This window comes from Apteryx rowi, unplaced genomic scaffold (genome assembly GCF_003343035.1).
Source record: "Apteryx rowi isolate R43461 unplaced genomic scaffold, aptRow1 scaffold_149, whole genome shotgun sequence".
Lineage (NCBI taxonomy): Eukaryota > Metazoa > Chordata > Aves > Apterygiformes > Apterygidae > Apteryx > Apteryx rowi.
In genome coordinates, this window is record NW_020447741.1 from 1,583,210 (window position 1) to 1,600,355 (window position 17,146).

At 39.7% G+C, this 17,146-nt stretch overlaps 1 protein-coding gene across 1 annotated transcript in view; it reads right to left on the reverse strand.

The window, feature by feature from the left end:
- NPC1 (NPC intracellular cholesterol transporter 1) overlaps window positions 1-16,582 on the reverse strand; it is a 21,941-nt gene extending 5,359 nt beyond the window's left edge. Inside the window, exons 1-19 of the mRNA XM_026058609.1 lie at window positions 16,464-16,582; window positions 15,094-15,200; window positions 14,263-14,438; window positions 13,119-13,286; window positions 12,234-12,483; window positions 10,010-10,086; window positions 9,006-9,376; window positions 8,424-8,650; window positions 7,771-7,871; window positions 6,676-6,778; window positions 5,523-5,712; window positions 4,903-5,085; window positions 4,096-4,210; window positions 3,096-3,223; window positions 2,861-3,001; window positions 2,161-2,250; window positions 1,852-2,042; window positions 930-1,045; window positions 217-346 (exon numbers count right to left, since the gene is read on the reverse strand). Coding sequence (XP_025914394.1) covers window positions 217-346; window positions 930-1,045; window positions 1,852-2,042; window positions 2,161-2,250; window positions 2,861-3,001; window positions 3,096-3,223; window positions 4,096-4,210; window positions 4,903-5,085; window positions 5,523-5,712; window positions 6,676-6,778; window positions 7,771-7,871; window positions 8,424-8,650; window positions 9,006-9,376; window positions 10,010-10,086; window positions 12,234-12,483; window positions 13,119-13,284 — 2,579 coding nt within the window. The 5' untranslated portion in view covers window positions 13,285-13,286; window positions 14,263-14,438; window positions 15,094-15,200; window positions 16,464-16,582. The remainder of the gene's footprint in view (window positions 1-216; window positions 347-929; window positions 1,046-1,851; window positions 2,043-2,160; window positions 2,251-2,860; window positions 3,002-3,095; window positions 3,224-4,095; window positions 4,211-4,902; window positions 5,086-5,522; window positions 5,713-6,675; window positions 6,779-7,770; window positions 7,872-8,423; window positions 8,651-9,005; window positions 9,377-10,009; window positions 10,087-12,233; window positions 12,484-13,118; window positions 13,287-14,262; window positions 14,439-15,093; window positions 15,201-16,463) is intronic.
- Between the last annotated feature and the right edge of the window lie 564 nt (window positions 16,583-17,146).

Consider the following 17,146-nt stretch of genomic DNA (forward strand, 5'->3'; position numbering starts at 1 on the left):
TATGTAGAGAGGAAAAGCTGCTGTTCCATTTAGTTGATACTAAATTTCTTTTCCTGGTTTTGTTTCAGAGAACACCATAAGTGAGATTTATAGTTCGTAGGAGCTTTATAGACAGACATTAGATATCCAAGCTTCCAGACAGACTTGCTCTAAGTATGACCCACCTGTATCTGACATACTGCTCCTCAAACAAGATATACAGAATATGGCTCTTACCCTTTGCCACATTTAGGATTAGGGTTGTCAGATAGGAACATAGGCAAAAATTTCATGAAGTCCTCCCCCTGCGGTCTCTGCTTGCCTTCTTGAGTCAGTGGTCGGCAACGAGTGCAGGATGGATCAGTAACTGAAAGAGTAATAGAGAAAGGAGGTCAGGTACAGAATCAAATATTCTTTGTCTTAGTACTAAGCACTTCTGACTTGCAATAATACTGTCTACAAACCCATGAAAAGCATTTTTACTGCTAAAACAACTGAGAATGTAGTCCTGCAGTTCTGCATAGAATTTGCCACCATGTTTTTGGTTAAGATTACTACCAAAGTAAGGTTTACCAGACACCTATTAGTTACTTTTGTACTGTCTACGTTAAATCTGATATGAAGAACTATGTAAAACTGAAGGATCTGAACACAAGTGGGACAGTAAGTTTCCCACTCATTTCATAAGAGCACATAAGGCTCAAAATTCTCATAATCAACTCCATTTTTTGAATAGTTATTATATTAGCCATCTTCAGCCTGTAGCATTCTAGTAGACAGAGTATTTAAGTTCACTCAAAAGTGACAATTCAAACAGATTAGAGCTACTCTAGAGGTAGAAGTTCACAATAAGAAAAGCCATTCAACTGGCTCATATCATGACAAGACATTTGGCAGAGAAGCTCCTATAAAACAAACTAATCCCCTAGCAACAAGAAAGATGCTAGTACCTGAAGCATTGCAAAACTGTCCAGTTGTATTGTAGACTCTGCAACAGGATGACTGTGGCTTCACCCAGTCAAAGTAGTCATCAATCCAGGATGATGGAGCATAGCCTATCCTTGTGCTGACAAAATAAGCAGAACATACCAGTTGTCAGTAATCTAGTGTTTCATTCCAGAACACATTCCTTGAGCTCTGTGTTGTCTTATTCCATATCAACTCATTCTAGTCCAAGCTCCTTGATTCTCCATGTAGTCCCCTGCTCTAGAACCCCTGCCCCAAAATGAATCTTCTTGTTAACACTGTGACTAGCCAACAGCAAAAGCTTCTTTGCAGCACCCAAGTTCCATAGCCAAACTGACTTCCATTTCCCAGTCCCACTCATCCTATCCCAGAGACTATTGCCTTTTTTCAGAGGAGGTTTCTCTTCCAGTTAAGTTGAAGGAGGTAAAACCACTGAACTATGGGGAAGGGAGTGAGGAAAATGCTTTCCTCAGTTACCTTAACTGCTGTATTCCAGAAGCATTTCCTGATTCTTACTGAGCCTCCACAACTCAGTGGGGAAGCTTTACTAGGCTAGTTTATCTACCACATTTAGAAACTGAACATGCAAGTGATTTTCCAGGAGAGCTTAACCAGACATGAGTTTTTCCTCCTCTCATTCCTCATCCCTGGACATTAAACCCCTTTGCCAAATCCAAGCATGATTTGACACATGAGCACATCCCACAGGTCCAGACAGGTTTTAGTCTTGTTCTAGAAGTTTATCACAGCTTCCTCCTTCCTCCCTGCCCCAAACCCACAGTAGAAAGCAAGTACTACAGAGTGTCAATTGCACAATCAACAGCTGAACCTAAATTAAGTTAAAAGGACACACTGGGCAGTTAACATTGCTCTATGTAATCACAAAAAAAAGCATGAAAAACTCACTAGCTGCCAATTTCCGCAGCATTGAAGACTTGCTGGACAAGCGAATCATTATTACATCCCATTCCACCACACACCATGTTCTGCCCTTCCAAAGAGGTATAGTTGTGCCCTTCTTCTAAAACAAAGTACACAGGAGGACCTGCATGCAGGTACTTGCTGAGCTGGCTGAAGTAATCCATTACATAGGAGTCCTTAAAGGGAAAGCTCAAGTTAAACTACTGCATAATGCTGAGGTGGCACAAAGATGTCAGGGCTTCAATAATTCAGGGGCTCCAAGTTGTTAAGGAGGGACATGATCTGAAGACTTACATCTGGCATTGAAAGAGACTGATCCAATCCAATCTCTACATTGTGCATAACCGCTGTACTGAATGATAGAACACCCACGAACAAGGCTACCTGCAAAAGAAGCAGATTCATGGAAGTGACAACTGTACTGAAGTAACAAGCAAGAACTCTAGAACGAATCTGCTAAATTAAGCTACAGCCTTTTTTGCACAGTCACTATTAAGCATGCTATTCAGGCTTAGCCCAACAGTGACAGTAACATCTAGCTCCTTAGAGCCCCCTTTAGGGCCCCAAGGGCTAATTTATACATAGAGGGTACCAGTGTAAGATATTCCTCTAACACCTACTGTAAATAAGGGTGATAACCTCAAACTGAATTAGGCATTGTTCTCCAGCAACAGCAAGGCTATGGACTAATGCAGCGTAGGAGTCAATGTATTGACTATTTGACATATTCTTAAGATTATTTTATGGTTCAAGGCCCAAGCTGTGCAGAGCTGTATTACTGACAATTAGAGATCCCAAGCCTCTAGCCACATTTATTAGAAATACTCTGGTAAGTACAAAAGCTCATTCCAATAGTAAAGCCTGAAACAGAAATACACTAACATAACGAAAGAGATGAAGTCTCTATAGACCTTTCTACTGTATGAGACTTGGTGCCGAGTACACTTTTGTTCAAGTGTTGATGACTGCTCACTGGTAAACAAAGCATACTTACTACTATTGGTCTCATCCAATCCTTAAGCAGATATGGAGAATACAAGTTTTTGAAGAACAAAAATAAGATACTCTCAGAACGTTGAACTTGACTCATTTCTTCTTCGCCTTTGATGCAACACAGAATATCCAGTCTATTCCTCTGGAAAGAGATTCCAAGATATACCAAATTTAGTGCAGTTCTGCAGAAGATACCATCCCTATCCCATTGGGGTCACAGATGCATTCACACTTACCTCTTGACGCTTAATATCCAAGCCCAGGAGACTTACAAAACAGGTAACTTGAAGAATAAAGTCTATGAGCACAGCCATTCCAGCAAAAAGAGAGAATGTGCGGACCGCCGGCATGGTAGACAATGTCCCTAAAAGAAGGGAGCCAGTTTGTTAAATAAGTCCCCTCCCCTGCTGGGAAATCAGGGCTGTTCTATTTATCCTGCTTAAGCGTTTTCTAGATAGAGATAAAGAGTTAGCCTTATAGCAGAACAAACACCTCCCCTTCTCCCCGTGCAAGCTGAGAAGAAAAAAGCCAAGCCACCTAGGTAAGACAGCCATTGTTGATCCGTTTGTCAGCACTGAGGCTGTGCTAAGGAAGACTAGCTTAAGACATTCCCCAATTCCAGAGTTACTAGTCACATGCAGGCTGCATAAGGCACTAGTTAAGGAGTGCTGTGGAGCAAGACTTTACTCCCCCAAGAAGCCAGCCAATGCAAGTCAAACCAATAGCAACACTCCAAGTAAACAAGTTCATAAAGAGGTCTGATTTATACTTGAAGAGTTCTAGCATGTGACATGCCTGTAATACCCACTGCACGTACGTAGGAGCAACCTCAAACGTAATCAGACAGCAGCATCTTTTTTCATGTAATGGCAAGATGACTATATGCTGTGTAGGAGCCAATATATCCTGATATTTGGTATGTTCCTAATGTGAAAGTTAGAAGTGTCCATCACCACAAATACTATACAAAGTTCTGGACTTTTGAGTAAGAGCTTGACAAAAAACAGAATTAGACCTCTTATATACAGAATATGGCCTCGTTGTGCCAGTCTGAAGAGCTATGACAGCCTGTCCACAGGAGAGAAAGTTAAACCATTATACCAGGGGAAAACTACTAAGCTAAACTTCCTCTATAAAGATTTTTGATTTGTTCTTATTTATACTTTAGTTCTTCATATTCGTTCTTACAACATGCAGATATGATAAAACCTCTCATCAAGTGTGCAGAAGTCTTACCTAGGAAAAATGCCACGGTCTCCGAAAAAGATGAGAGAAGCATACTAGGTGCCACATCTCCCAAGATTCTGCCAATCTGTTTATCCAGAGTTTCACCCTGAAGGCGCTCATCTCTCTGTTTTAAGGCAGTAGTTTGTTAGAGCTGGGCATCATGGAATTTTGAAATTTTTTTTTAAAGTCATGAAAACTTTTTAACATCCAAAATTGTTTTCCACAGTTTTAGCAGCATTAACGTACTAGAGAGAGTTTGTGCATCTTTAATTCAAGAGTAGCATGAGCCTCCCCCTGTTGCCTTACTACTGTATTTTAAGTTAAATGTAAAGCAAGTTCAGTGCTTCATCTGGAACCACAAACTTGCCAAAGGCAACACCTTTTTTTTGGTGGTTAGTCAAGCCTGTCAATTTAGAAAGCTTATTACTCAAATACTAGCCTCATGGACTAAACTACAAGCTTCAGACCATATTAGAGCTCATAGCACACTGAAGTTACAAGTTAAAAACAGTAGTAGTTTTACAGCTACCAAATGCTGTTTAGAGTGTATTAGTCATTTGTACATCATATAATATGGACCGTAAAATGTGTAAAGGGAGCTTGGTATCAACCAGCAGTTAAGAACATGCTGAGTTTTTGTTTGGTTTTGGAGACACATGTCTACCTTGGCTCTCCTCTTGAAGAACACTAGATACCCAGCAAGATCCCAGATCTGCTCAGACTGGGCTGAGCAGTGGAATACAGAGGACTCTGCTCCAAGACAAAAGCCCCCAGAAATGATACATGTTTAAAAAGACTGCACAGAAGAGCAAATACCTGAAGTGTCTGGACTATAATGAAAATGTTGTCCACCCCAACAGCGAGCACCAAGAAGGGAATGACTTCTATCACAATTAGTGTTAGCGGGATTCCAAAGTAGCTGAAAATGCCCAGAGAACATGCCACTGAGCTCAGTACAATCAGGATGCCTGCAATGCCCAGGGAGATCTTTGAATCCACCTAAAAAGAGATTGTAATGACTGTCAATCACACCAGCATTATCACATAGGAGATTTTATAGTAAAGGTAAAAAAAGGTATTCTTAAGTTTAGTGCAGTTGGTAAAAAGCTTACTTTATCTGCCTCTTTTGAAGAGCCAGGATACGTYAAAAAAAATCTGAAGCTACCAACCTTAAAACTTCAAGTTAATTGCACATCTTAAATGAAGATCAACCTAGCTGAGGTTATTTATGAAGCACCAATGAATTGCTAAATAAAGCAACATGGACAGGAGCTAGGAGAAGCCAGGTGGTAGAAGTAGGTGGCTGGAACTCACTGCTCTGAGACAAGGTTGAATATAAGAGCGTACTGCAACCATATTCAAAAGCCTCTCAAAGCTAAGGGGGCTAGTCAGCAAGCTGTTACTTCAGTTTAGAGTTACGAGAACTACAAACATACCAGAAGTCTTCTACAGCTCTGGATGTGGCCCAAAGCTATGGAGATGTACACAAACATTACAATATAGCTTATCATAACAGTGCCAATATCACTGTTACTTTCACGGTTGATCTCATCTTCAATACTCCGTTCAGAAGAAAATGCAATACTTAAGTTTGGATTATCGTAGTTCTTCACAAAGTTAATAAACCTAAAAAAAGAACAGCCACACTTCAAAGGGTGAAATATCTTATATTAGAAAGACTTGGAAGTTACAACTTCATAGCAGAAAGCATATTCTAGTCACCTGTGCTGTAGAGGAGTGCACTGTGGCAAAACATTAGACTAATCTTCAATTATTTTAACTGTGAAACTTAGATGAGGGATGCTGGTTATACACCCTTAGAACTTGACTCCAAGCACTGGAATTGCTCTGTACAGAAGTATACTTCATATTCTCTCCACAGTTGGAGGACAAACAGCTATCTTACTTAAAAGCACAAATGCAGTCTTCCACAAAGCTAGACTTAGAAGAACACAGTACAGCAAGTGCTGAAAGCAAGCTATAGTCATTTAACAATTAAACCTTATTTCAGTTCCCCTAACCTCAAGGGGACTTGCGACACAGGTAGATACTAGAAAGTCTGAGACTGAGCACAGGTCTAGAGTTACCATAGCTTGTCTGTTTTCATCTGAGACATTAGCCAGAGCTGTTGGCCCATAAGCCACCATCAGCTCTGCAAGACAGTGAAGCCTTACTCAAGATGAGTGGGGTTTTTCTGGACCCTCACTTGGAAGATGGGTTTTAAACCCTGACAGTGCAAGAGTTGCAGAATAATGCTGTAACTTTCTACCAGTGGTAAGAGTCCAGCAGATTGAAAGAGAAATTCTAACTGCCAATAGATCACACAACAAAGTTAGTTACAACAAGGATTTGAAGTGCCTTATCAGCAAGTACTCCTAGAGATTTCATTCTGGCTAGYGACCATTTCCTCACAAGAGCAAGGCATGTCAGAGTGGAAGTCTTTTGACCAGCATAGTCAGTATCACTTCTCAAAACAGCCCTGTAGATGTACTGGGAAGTTGTAGACAAACGAAATGCCTTTGTTTATGTTTAAAGTAAGATTATTCTAAGCACTGCCACATGCATTTCAGAACTCAAAAGCATACTTACTCTTTTTCCCACACCAAGGCTTTCATTAGTTTTCTTGAGTCATTGTAGTAGTTGTTGACAGGAAAAGTAATAACAAGAGCTGTAGCATTGTTATAGTTTTCATCTGTAAAGTAGTAGAAAATTGCCAGGCACTGTAAAATAAAGCTCACATATGTTCTAGTATACACAGATGCAATTAAGTTTAAGGGAGTATTGTCCTAAGCAATCCCATCATCACAATTCCTTTGAATGCAGTCTATTTGAGGACTTCAGCATGATTAAACACACTAATGTAATAGTAATATGGGTTGGTAAGCATTCCAGATTGTATGCAGAGGTAGTCAGTCATTCTTTGCCAAGCCTGCAGCAGCTCAATATTAACAAGTCTCAAGTTGTCACATGGTTAGACAAGGGGCTACTATATAGCTACTGGTTATGATTTTCAACTTAGTGAGAAACAGGATGTGGTTTCCTAATACACTGTACTTCTTGTGCACTTAGCTTTGCCTCAGAACAAGTCAAGAAGTCTGCAGTTTACAGAAGCATTTGCTTTCAATAGCTGTTCTAGCACACTTCAGTTCGGCATATCTGCCAAATTCTGTTATTGGATAAGTTGCTTCAACAAAATTCTGCTTTCAGGAGATAATTGCGGAAGGGTTTCCTCTGTAAACACCTTAATCTATTCTTATCTACTTTGTTAAACTGCAGGAACAAAAGACTGCTCCATCTGAAAAGCAAAATCCATTCACACCCCAGCAGGTCAGCTTGAGATACTTATCTTTTTTTCTAGTCTGACAGAAGAAATCCTTCAGTAAGCCCAAAGCAAACTCAACACTCATAACAGTTAAACAACTGTTCAAAAGGAAAATTATGTTTCATTAGTAGATTGTTTGCATTTGGCACTTCTGTAGTTATCTGCCTGTTTTCAGTATGGACATACTGAGAAAAAAAATAAATTATTAAACATCCTTGCTTACTGGAAGTTTAACAAAATATTTTTTCTGGAATTCCTTTAAATAGCCATGTTCAAGGAAAATGAAACTTTAGTGCCAAAGGCAGCACACACAAGTATGTGCTCAAAATTTCATTAAACTATAACACTGTTTAATCACCTACCATCATATCCTCCCATCACCAGCCATGGAAAGACAGGCCCACCAAATGTTCCTAAGCAGGGATCGTGAAGCAAGCTTGTGTCATTCAGTGATGCTGGAGCCCTAAAAAAGATACCACCAGCAATATACCTGTCAGCTTATGCTTGACAATTAAGGCACAGAGCCATAGGAAGAAACAAATAGTGAATTATAACACAGCAGCTTTACTGGCAGCAGAGCAATAAGAAAGCTTCTAGCAAGACATCGCTCTTGTGCTACGTTTGCTAAGAATTTATAGCTCAGTTGGGTAGAAGCTATACATTGTCTTGGAAGCTATTGGGAAGACACCTCCAGAACTGTACTCAAGCTTAAGAACACTTAACACATGCATCTTATGTATCAGAACTCTACTGCTCAGAAATGGTTAGGAGAAACATGTTTACGGCAAGCCACAGCCAGTGCCTGCACCAAGCCAARCTTAACCTGCAATATGATTAAAGTGCAACACCTACTTAAGTACCAAGACAGAAATGCAAACAATCTATACTAATCTTACATTTCACCTAATTGAAAATTTAATTGGGGGCAAGAGGTTCAAAGAGACTAATTAGCTAGTTTTTTGAGCAGATAAAAAACAAACAGCCCCATTTAAAAAAACATAACCATACTGCTTACCGAACACAGTATAAGAAGTGAGTGTGGTAGTCAGCATAGACATAGAACTCATCACCAACAGAGTGATCTAGAATAGAGTGACTGTTCTGAAAGTAGTTGAGTACACTCAGTATAGTGCAGTTGTTGTTGTAGGGAGCAAGAGGAGCCAGGCAAATGTCTTTCAGCATTACAGTCTCGTTGTCAAAAGAAGCAGTTATGTTCACAATAGCATCCTGCAAATCCAGCACCTGAAATCAAACCAAACTATGGTTAAAGAGCAGAAGAAAACATTTCTGCTGCAAGACAGGATTTTAAGCCTTCAGTGTGTTCCTGGCAGTATCCAAAGGCAATGGCACACGAATAAAATCACGTAAGTCATTTTATTTTGGTGTTTACAGTAGGAGTACTTATTGGGACTTAGCTTGCAAGTTCTGATCTCTAGTAGAGAAGAGGTCAAAAACCAGGTTTTCAGAAAAAAGCTACTCTAAGAACTAGAATTTTGGCAACTGTTTTGAAAGACACATCACATTAATCATGGAGTTGGCTTCCATTTATATGCTTGTTAAATATATTTGGATCTTTGTCCTGGGGAGTCTCAGTTACCTGATGGAGAATCTCTTTGGCAAGTGGAGGCCCAAAAGGCACATCTGCTCCTGATGGGTATGGTGAGTAAGTGTCTGGATGGCTTTTGGGGGCTTGAATAATCAGCTGTTCAGTACGAAAGAAAGGCCCAAAGTGTGTGTCAAAATACTCCTTCTCCTTGCGTGCTTGGCTGCTTGAGGCTGACCAGAGGTCTACAGGGTTTGTAGTTACTTTAACATACAGGAGGCCTGAAGAGCACATGACAATGAAGATCACAGAGAAGAGAATAACAGGGCGTGGATTTCTGACGCAGAAAGCCCCCCATGATGTGAATGTTGTCCTTAAACCATTCTCAAATCTTTCACCAAGCCTTTCACCACAGGTAATTTTTCCTGTAGGGAAAAAGCAAACACTTGAGCAGTCAGTTTAACAGCATTTTCCTGAAGCCCATTAAAAAGGCTGAGATATTTTATTCTAGCTCTATTTACAGTTAGCACCAAAAGTTGTGTCTATACTGCAATTCAAACCCAGGCAGCAGTCCTTTACTGAGGTCAAAAGTCACAAACCAGCTCACAGCCCCAAGCAGGGTAAGTACATCCCTTCTCATGCAAGCTTGTCCAAGAACAGTAGTCATAACAAATAAGAGCCAGGAAGCAAGCTAAAAGATACACGAGCATTGAAGTGACTCGCTACCTCAGCTGCTACACAAACTTATCTACAGTTCTTCTACAGCAGGGAGAGCACAGCTTAAGGTATCTATGCTTTGAATAGACATAACATGATTAACTTTATCACATCATGTTGTCCCACACAACCATCTATCTGCATAGCTAGACCCACAGACTGTGCACTCCAGGCTTGCAGCATCTAGCTAAACAGGACTACATACTACTCCATAAAACAAGGCAGAGACTGACTGAGCCACTGAAATAAAGCACAGTAAGAATAGACTAAATGGACTAGTAAAGCTGAAGTTTTAAGTCTGTCCGCAGGACAGATACCTGTTACTCTGATCCCAGACATACCGTTATCATTACGAGAATTGACAGAAAAGGCTATATTGCTGTCAATTGGTGTATATTCCGAGACAAAATGCCGCCTCCTGTAAGAGAGAAAAGGCTGTTATCTGCTCCTTGAAGAAAGTATTTTGCAGTTAGTGCAGTAAAAGTGAAGTGCAGTGCTAATATGTTTACATTTAACTCCTGCAGAATGTACAGGCACCTTGTTTCCCAACCCCTTCCCACTCAAGAACTCCAGCTTCTATAATCCTTTGGAACAAGTTATGGCCTTGTCATCTGATTTGATGAACTTCTCCAGTTTAGATCAAGAACATGTTTCTCTATGGAAAATTTAGGAGCTTCAGAATATTAGTAGTGTTAATAGTACAGAAAGCCTTTTAAACAGACCATAACTTAAACTTACTAATAAAGTCAAACATGTCTAGTGCAGATGTTTTAACCAAACATTAAACTGCTCACAAGTTACATGTATTTAGCCTGGAGAAGTGGGGATGTGAGGAAAGAGGAATTAAAGTCTTCTCTCCCTGTCTTGAGGAAATCTTAAGTTACAGTACTGAACACTTGTGATATTGATAATATATATTGCTTAGGTTCTTTTCTGCTACCTAAAACAGATGATACAGGTTCTATAGTTCCCCATGGTAATCTAATCAGAGACCTCCAAATTATGGAGGGATGTTTTAGACTAGAAACTAGACATTTAACACCCTTACAAGTCCTGTTTAAGGAGTATTTCACAGTACTCTTCCCAACTGAAGAGCCTCTTCACTCCAGGGTTATCAATCCCTTGAACCAATTGTTTATAGCCTTCTCTTTCATATGAGAGATTTAGTTTTGACTCAGTATGGAGGAAGTGATGACAAGAGATCCTTCATCAAGTACTACCATCACTCCAAATTATGGTTAACAGGCTTGTTGTTGGCAGGAAGTCCCAGAAAAGACTTTTACAGAAGAGGCTTGATGACTACAGAGGCATGATGCTAAGGCTAAACCACCATTTCATTCAAGTTTTACTACACATGTTGCTCGGCAAGATTACTTGACAAGGTTGCTGAACAAGTTGTGAATGTATGTTGCACCCACTATCCCTGTCCGCACAGCTACAGTTCATATTACACAGCAAAATTAAAATTCCTGGTCTCAACTGAACAATAAAGTTGGATTGAAAAGCACTACCCTACTTCGGGACATTGGCTAGAAGAAGCCTCTGGAAAATGCTATTAAGGATGGCTAGCACACCCACGCAAACAACTAGCTATAAAAAGATTTGGTATCACCACTAGAAAGTATTGTCCAGCACAGAGAAGCCTGCTTGCCAAGCATTACTCTACAAAAGGCTATAACTACTGGAAGCTCAGCTTTTGTTTTAGCTTTTCAGAAGAGGAAAATGGGGACAAGTAGTCATGAGTTAATATGCAACAGAACAGCAATTGTTCGTTACTACTATTAGTCTAAAATCTGCATTAGTTAGTCCGCAGGAACACTATTATGATTGCATGCATCTGACACTCAATCCTGCTCCCTCCCAAAGATGAGTCCCTCCAATCCCTTTAAGTCACTTTCAGCAATTTCCCCCACCCCATCACATCTCCTGACTAAGCATGGTGGGCTGAAGTACTTCGTTCCACATGTAACAATAGCCAAGAGTAAAGGAGGTTTTCCTGAAACACTGTATGCGGTAAAGAGGCCTCTCCACACTGGATTTTTCCAGCTCACTCCAATTACAACTTAAGGGACAGGGAATTTGAAGAAAACAGGATTGCATTTTTACTAACTTGTATGGATTAACTCTTGTAGCACATTGGTCCTAAAGCAGGTTTTGATTCACAAAAAATAGTATGAAACTCTTTCAAGTGTTTAAAGTTTCATGAAGACTAACACATCCGAGACATTACTCCTTATTACAAAGGCTTCATGTCAGTGAGATGAAAGGAATGAATGCAGTTCCTCAGATTTTTGCATACTCTCAAGTTCATACTTTTAAAAGCTGTCCATTTGTGTATTTGATCTTGTAGCTAGGCAAGCTATAAAGACTATACATCAACTAAGTTTCTGCACTCACTTTCTGCAACATGCTTTTAGTGTTATAGCACTCCCCATAAACAGGAATATCTGCAACAGAACATGACTTTCAGCTGGAAGGTTCTAGACAGAGGCATAAAAGTTATGCCTTGGGCAAAGCAAGCTTTCAGTATACAATAAGTTAGAGCTTAGCATTTTGAATGCTTACCTGTAACACCAGACACCAAAGACAAGTGCAAAAAATATTAGTAGAAATCCCATGTAGGAGATCCACATGATGACATATACAGCATCCAAACCAAACAAAAGCCATGGAGCAGGTGGTGGTGGTGGTTCAGGTTTTGGACCACAAACAATTGAACAGTCCTGACAGCTGCATGGTCCTGTCGAATCATCCATAGACTCATTACAGCCTTTGGTGGCATTGTTCATAGGATTCATTCCATGGACAGGAACATCTAAGACAAATGAATCACAAGTTGCAAAGCCAGTTTGCTACTGAGCAGAAATCGAGATCTTTGCAACAGATTTCCCAGCTTAACAGATGAACCCCCTTTCCATCTTCCTCCAAAGCTACTAGATTTAGCCAGAGTTTGAGGGAGAGGTTTCTGTAAAGCTGAGGGCCTTTAGGAAGCACTCCAGGTCATTAGACATTTCCTGCTACCACATGAGTTAAACTAATTTTATACAAAGTCCTTTTGCTGGTCTTACAGCTAAAGAAGCCATTGCCTTTTCCACAACAGGTGCTGACTCCAAGGAGTTGTATGCTAACTGTAGATGACCRAGTTAAATGCAAACCTCTTACTTTCCTTACCAGTTTTACATCTTTTCCCCCCCCCCCCACTGTCTGTTCAGTTAGTGAAGTATCTAACAGTCCCCTCCAAAAGGGGATTCTAAGAGGTCAGGGTACTGCTTCAGGAAACTAAGGAAAATAAGCTATACAGTTTTAAACTCAATTCGTCTCTCAATGAGTTTTAGAAATCTACAGCAAGCAGCTTATTGATTGAGTTCTGTTTAACAAGTTGGTGTATAGTAGCTATAGCGCACAACCTCTGACAGGAGCTTCATGAGCACGGACAATCCAGTTTCTTACCTGTGAAGACAGGAATAATGCTGAAAGGAGTCTGTCCATTATCCTTACTAAACATGTACTCAATCCAGTTGGTAGCATTGCAGTCCTTGACATCCCTCCCACACAGCAGCCCCAGTGCTTTATCATTACTTGATGGAGCTTCCACATCTTTGCAGGCATTATACATTGCTAGGAAAAGAAGATTAAATATAAGAGTCTTTAATGGTATAACTTAAGTGAGCAATTCCAAGCTTGGGAAACAAGCAGAGACTCATTCACTGAGTTTAAAGAACAGAATGCCTATATCTTTCAAGAGAAAGACTAAGACAATGAAATATTGCTTTCAGTTTAGTTATAAATATTCAATGCTGCAATACTTTGTTACAGCTATCTTAGTCCAAATAGCCTAGCTGAACCTGCATTACACTAGAATTGACTGTTGTTAGAAAGGGGAACAGTACCTAATCTAACAGTTTAAGTTTCTCAGTAGGGGAAGTTACGTCATAAGTGACACAAGTCATTTAAATTGTAAGCCTTAATACAACCAAATTAGATTAATGATTACTGTACAAGAGGCATAAGGACTGAATTAATGCTTTCAGGTTATAGTCTCATTTTATAGCAAGTGATCTCAGTTTGATCTTTCAAAAAAAATATTTGAATTTGACAAGGAACTAGAGCAGTCCATTTCAAGAGAAGTGAGTGCATCTTTTAAGATCTGTAGGGCATTGTGTGCAAACTGTCACTGCCATACCTGCCAGACAACTTCAATATCAGGTAGTAGGCTTTGGACATGCAGCAGTTGGCAGCAAGTTTTTTTTTTTTTTTTTTTTTTTTTTTTTGTCTCTTGGGCTATCACTCATTAAAATTTGTACAGCAGATTCCCAATCACAGCCAAGCCTTTAAAAACACTATTACAGAGGTGCTCATGTGATGTCTCCTACACAGGGATCAGTTACTGTTCTAGCAGTTTTAAGGGGGGGACCTACCAACATCTATTTGATGCCTTAACCTTTGGGCAACAGTCATTAGAGCATTGTTTCCTCTTCCCCTCCCAGTTCTTCCAGAGAGGGGACTGGACACCATCTTAAGTTACCTTGATGATAACAGCCTGGGTGAAAACAGTTTGAGCTACACTTGCTACATTAACCCAGTGTTTTCTTACCATTTGCAAAGTGTTCTCCAATGAAGTATTGCAGCTCTGTGATGCTTGTTTTGTTCTCTTTTTTAATTGGATCATAGTAAGGTATGGTGTTTGTAACATTCAAAAAGTCAGATTGATTTGGACTGCAAGTCAGTTCACAGAAGAGATTAATTAAATTATAAAAACATGATGGACATCTGGGGAAGAAGTCAAATGAACAGCAATCAGATTAAGAAAGAACTTAAAGATACAAGGCATATCAGATTTGACCTCCACAGAAAATGCAGATACTACCTGATAAGAGTGACAGAACAAGAACATTTCAGTCTTGCAGGTTACTTTTAATTAGCTATACAACATTTAATGCTTAAAATGGTTGAATACTCATCACTAGCATCAACATCACTCCCTAGGAAAACACTGTTTGTCCAAAATAGACAAAACCAACTAGAAGTTAAGAAAGTTTAACTGCTGCTAGCATAAAGACAGGATACTGACTGGTATCACAGGAGACAAATTAAGCCTCTTAAATCCGAGTTCAGTTTCAGAAGAGACTACTAGAATCAGAGTCTGAACAGTGTTTTATCCCACCCTTTGCTGGAGACTTCATTACAAATAAATACAGTAGCTTGAGACAAACTATGCCAGCATTTACTCTACCAGCTAACCCAATCCCAAGTGGTTGTTCATTGAGTTAAGGCCTTCCAGTACAGAGAAGGAAGTCTCAAGAGCTCACCCCAGCAAGCCTTTAAGAGAAATTGTTACATCTTCTCCAATCTACTCAAGCACAAGTGGCATAATAAAAAAGTACATTATGTTTCAAAGCTCTAGTCACTTTGCCATTCACCATACCTGGAGAGGAACTGCAGAGGCAGCTGCAAGTTGTTTTTCAAAGTCTGAAGCTGAGGAACATCACAGCAAGTGCTAACATTGCCGTAGAATAAACCTGGACATAGTTCCTTAAATAGAAATAGCATTAAGATAAGGAGGGGAAGTGAGGAAAAACATGTTCAAAAAACCCCCCAAAAACTTAAACTTGTTATAGTTATGGGTTCTGCTTCAGCATATTTCAGAAGGTAACAATATTAGTTGTTATAGGAGATGCATGAAGAGAGCCTGGCCAAAGTCAGATTCATTAGAGAATAGGGGAAAGAACTGTTTTGCTTCAAAGGATGACTTCCTTTTTATAAAGCTTCTTCAAATGAGCTTTAGTCAGAGTCTATATATAGAATGATAATGGTATTGAAGAGTGTATTAGTAAGAACACAACACATGTTTATCCAAGTTGAAAGCATTTCTGGAGATTATCTAGAATCTGTATTAAGGGATATCAGATTCTAGAAGTCACAGAAGACAACCCACTAACTGTAAAACCATGGACTACCTGGAGGAGCTTTTCATGTTCAGTTTCTAGAAGCAGTAATTTTACACAAATACAACTAATAGAAACTGTATATCAAGTCTTCAAAAAGAGTGCAACACAGTCAGCTCACTACGTTCAAGCCACTGCTGCTGCCAGCCAAAAACCACAACTTAATTCTATAGTTGCTTTAAGGCTTGGGACTACCATCTGCCAGGAGAGAAGTCTCAAAATACATCCCATAGTGTGCAAATCCACAAGCCATTTTAACTTCAGCTTTGTTCACTTTGACACCTAAGCCCACATATGGCAACAAATCAAGTTCTTGTACTAGACAGAGCTAAAAAGAGGGCTGTGAACTTTGTCCACAGCTGCTCCATTTGAGTGATCAGTAGGTGTCAGTTACTACCATTCCAAATAAGCAAGAGATCAGGAACAGTCCTCTAACAGCAGAAAATTTTACTCTTGCATTTCAGAGATCAGAAGAGCAAAGCTTTTTAGTAAGAAATGAGTCAGTTTGGAAGACACCTAAAAACAGTCCGACTAAAGAGCATTCAAAGCAGCAAAAACACTTGCAGGAAAGTACCAAACCTGTATTTAAAGTTATGTTTGTGAAAATCTGTAAGAGACATACAGGGGAGGCTTATCTCCTACCCCTGAACAGGAGCAGATATATTGCCTTCACACAGCCGGGGGCTAAGAGCTGTGACCAAAAAAGTTAAAGACAATCTAATTGTCATCTTTGTGGGTTTTTCACCCTAAACATGATTAGCAGTATGGTGCAGGTCCACCAGAACCCACTACAGCACTCTAAAGTAAAAGGGAATTATCTTTTAGTAGCAGACCTCCAGAAGATGCTTACCTGCACTAAGTCATAGCCATCCTTTGGTAGTGGTATTGGTGGTCCATTATAAGCACAGTTGTATCTCTTGTCTCCAGAAGCAATTCCACATTCCCCATACCAGACACACAGCTGTGGAGATACCTAATCAACATGAAAACTGATTAGCTGCAAGGAACAGTTGCCAGTAGTTGAGAAACTTGGGGTTAACATTTCAAAGTCATTTACAGTCTGGACTAGATAGCTTATCTAGATATTTATTCTTTSAAAGCAACTTATTGCTAATTTGAATTATCAGTAACCCATATTACCATACAAAACTCATTAAGAGAAACATGAGTTTCTGACATGGCATACATTCTTACTGTGATCGCCTGCTCAGCTTTCCACCCTTCTTCGCCCAATCTAGTGACAGGAAGTGCATTGTATGGTTAAGATAAACGGCTCACGGGTTATTCAAGTAAGAACTAAATCAAGACTTAAAAAGCATCTCCAAATACAAGGTGATGTAGAAAATAATTTGTTCATGTAGGATTACCCATATGAAGTGTGGACTAAATTGTCATTTTAGAGTATACCAACTCAGTGCACACATATGAGACACTGCTTATATGCAGTACTTCAGCTCTCCCTGCCACCTCTTAGCCCTTTTTGTAGGCCCACTTCCTTTTGAAATCTGTCATAGTAAGTAGCATAATTAGAAC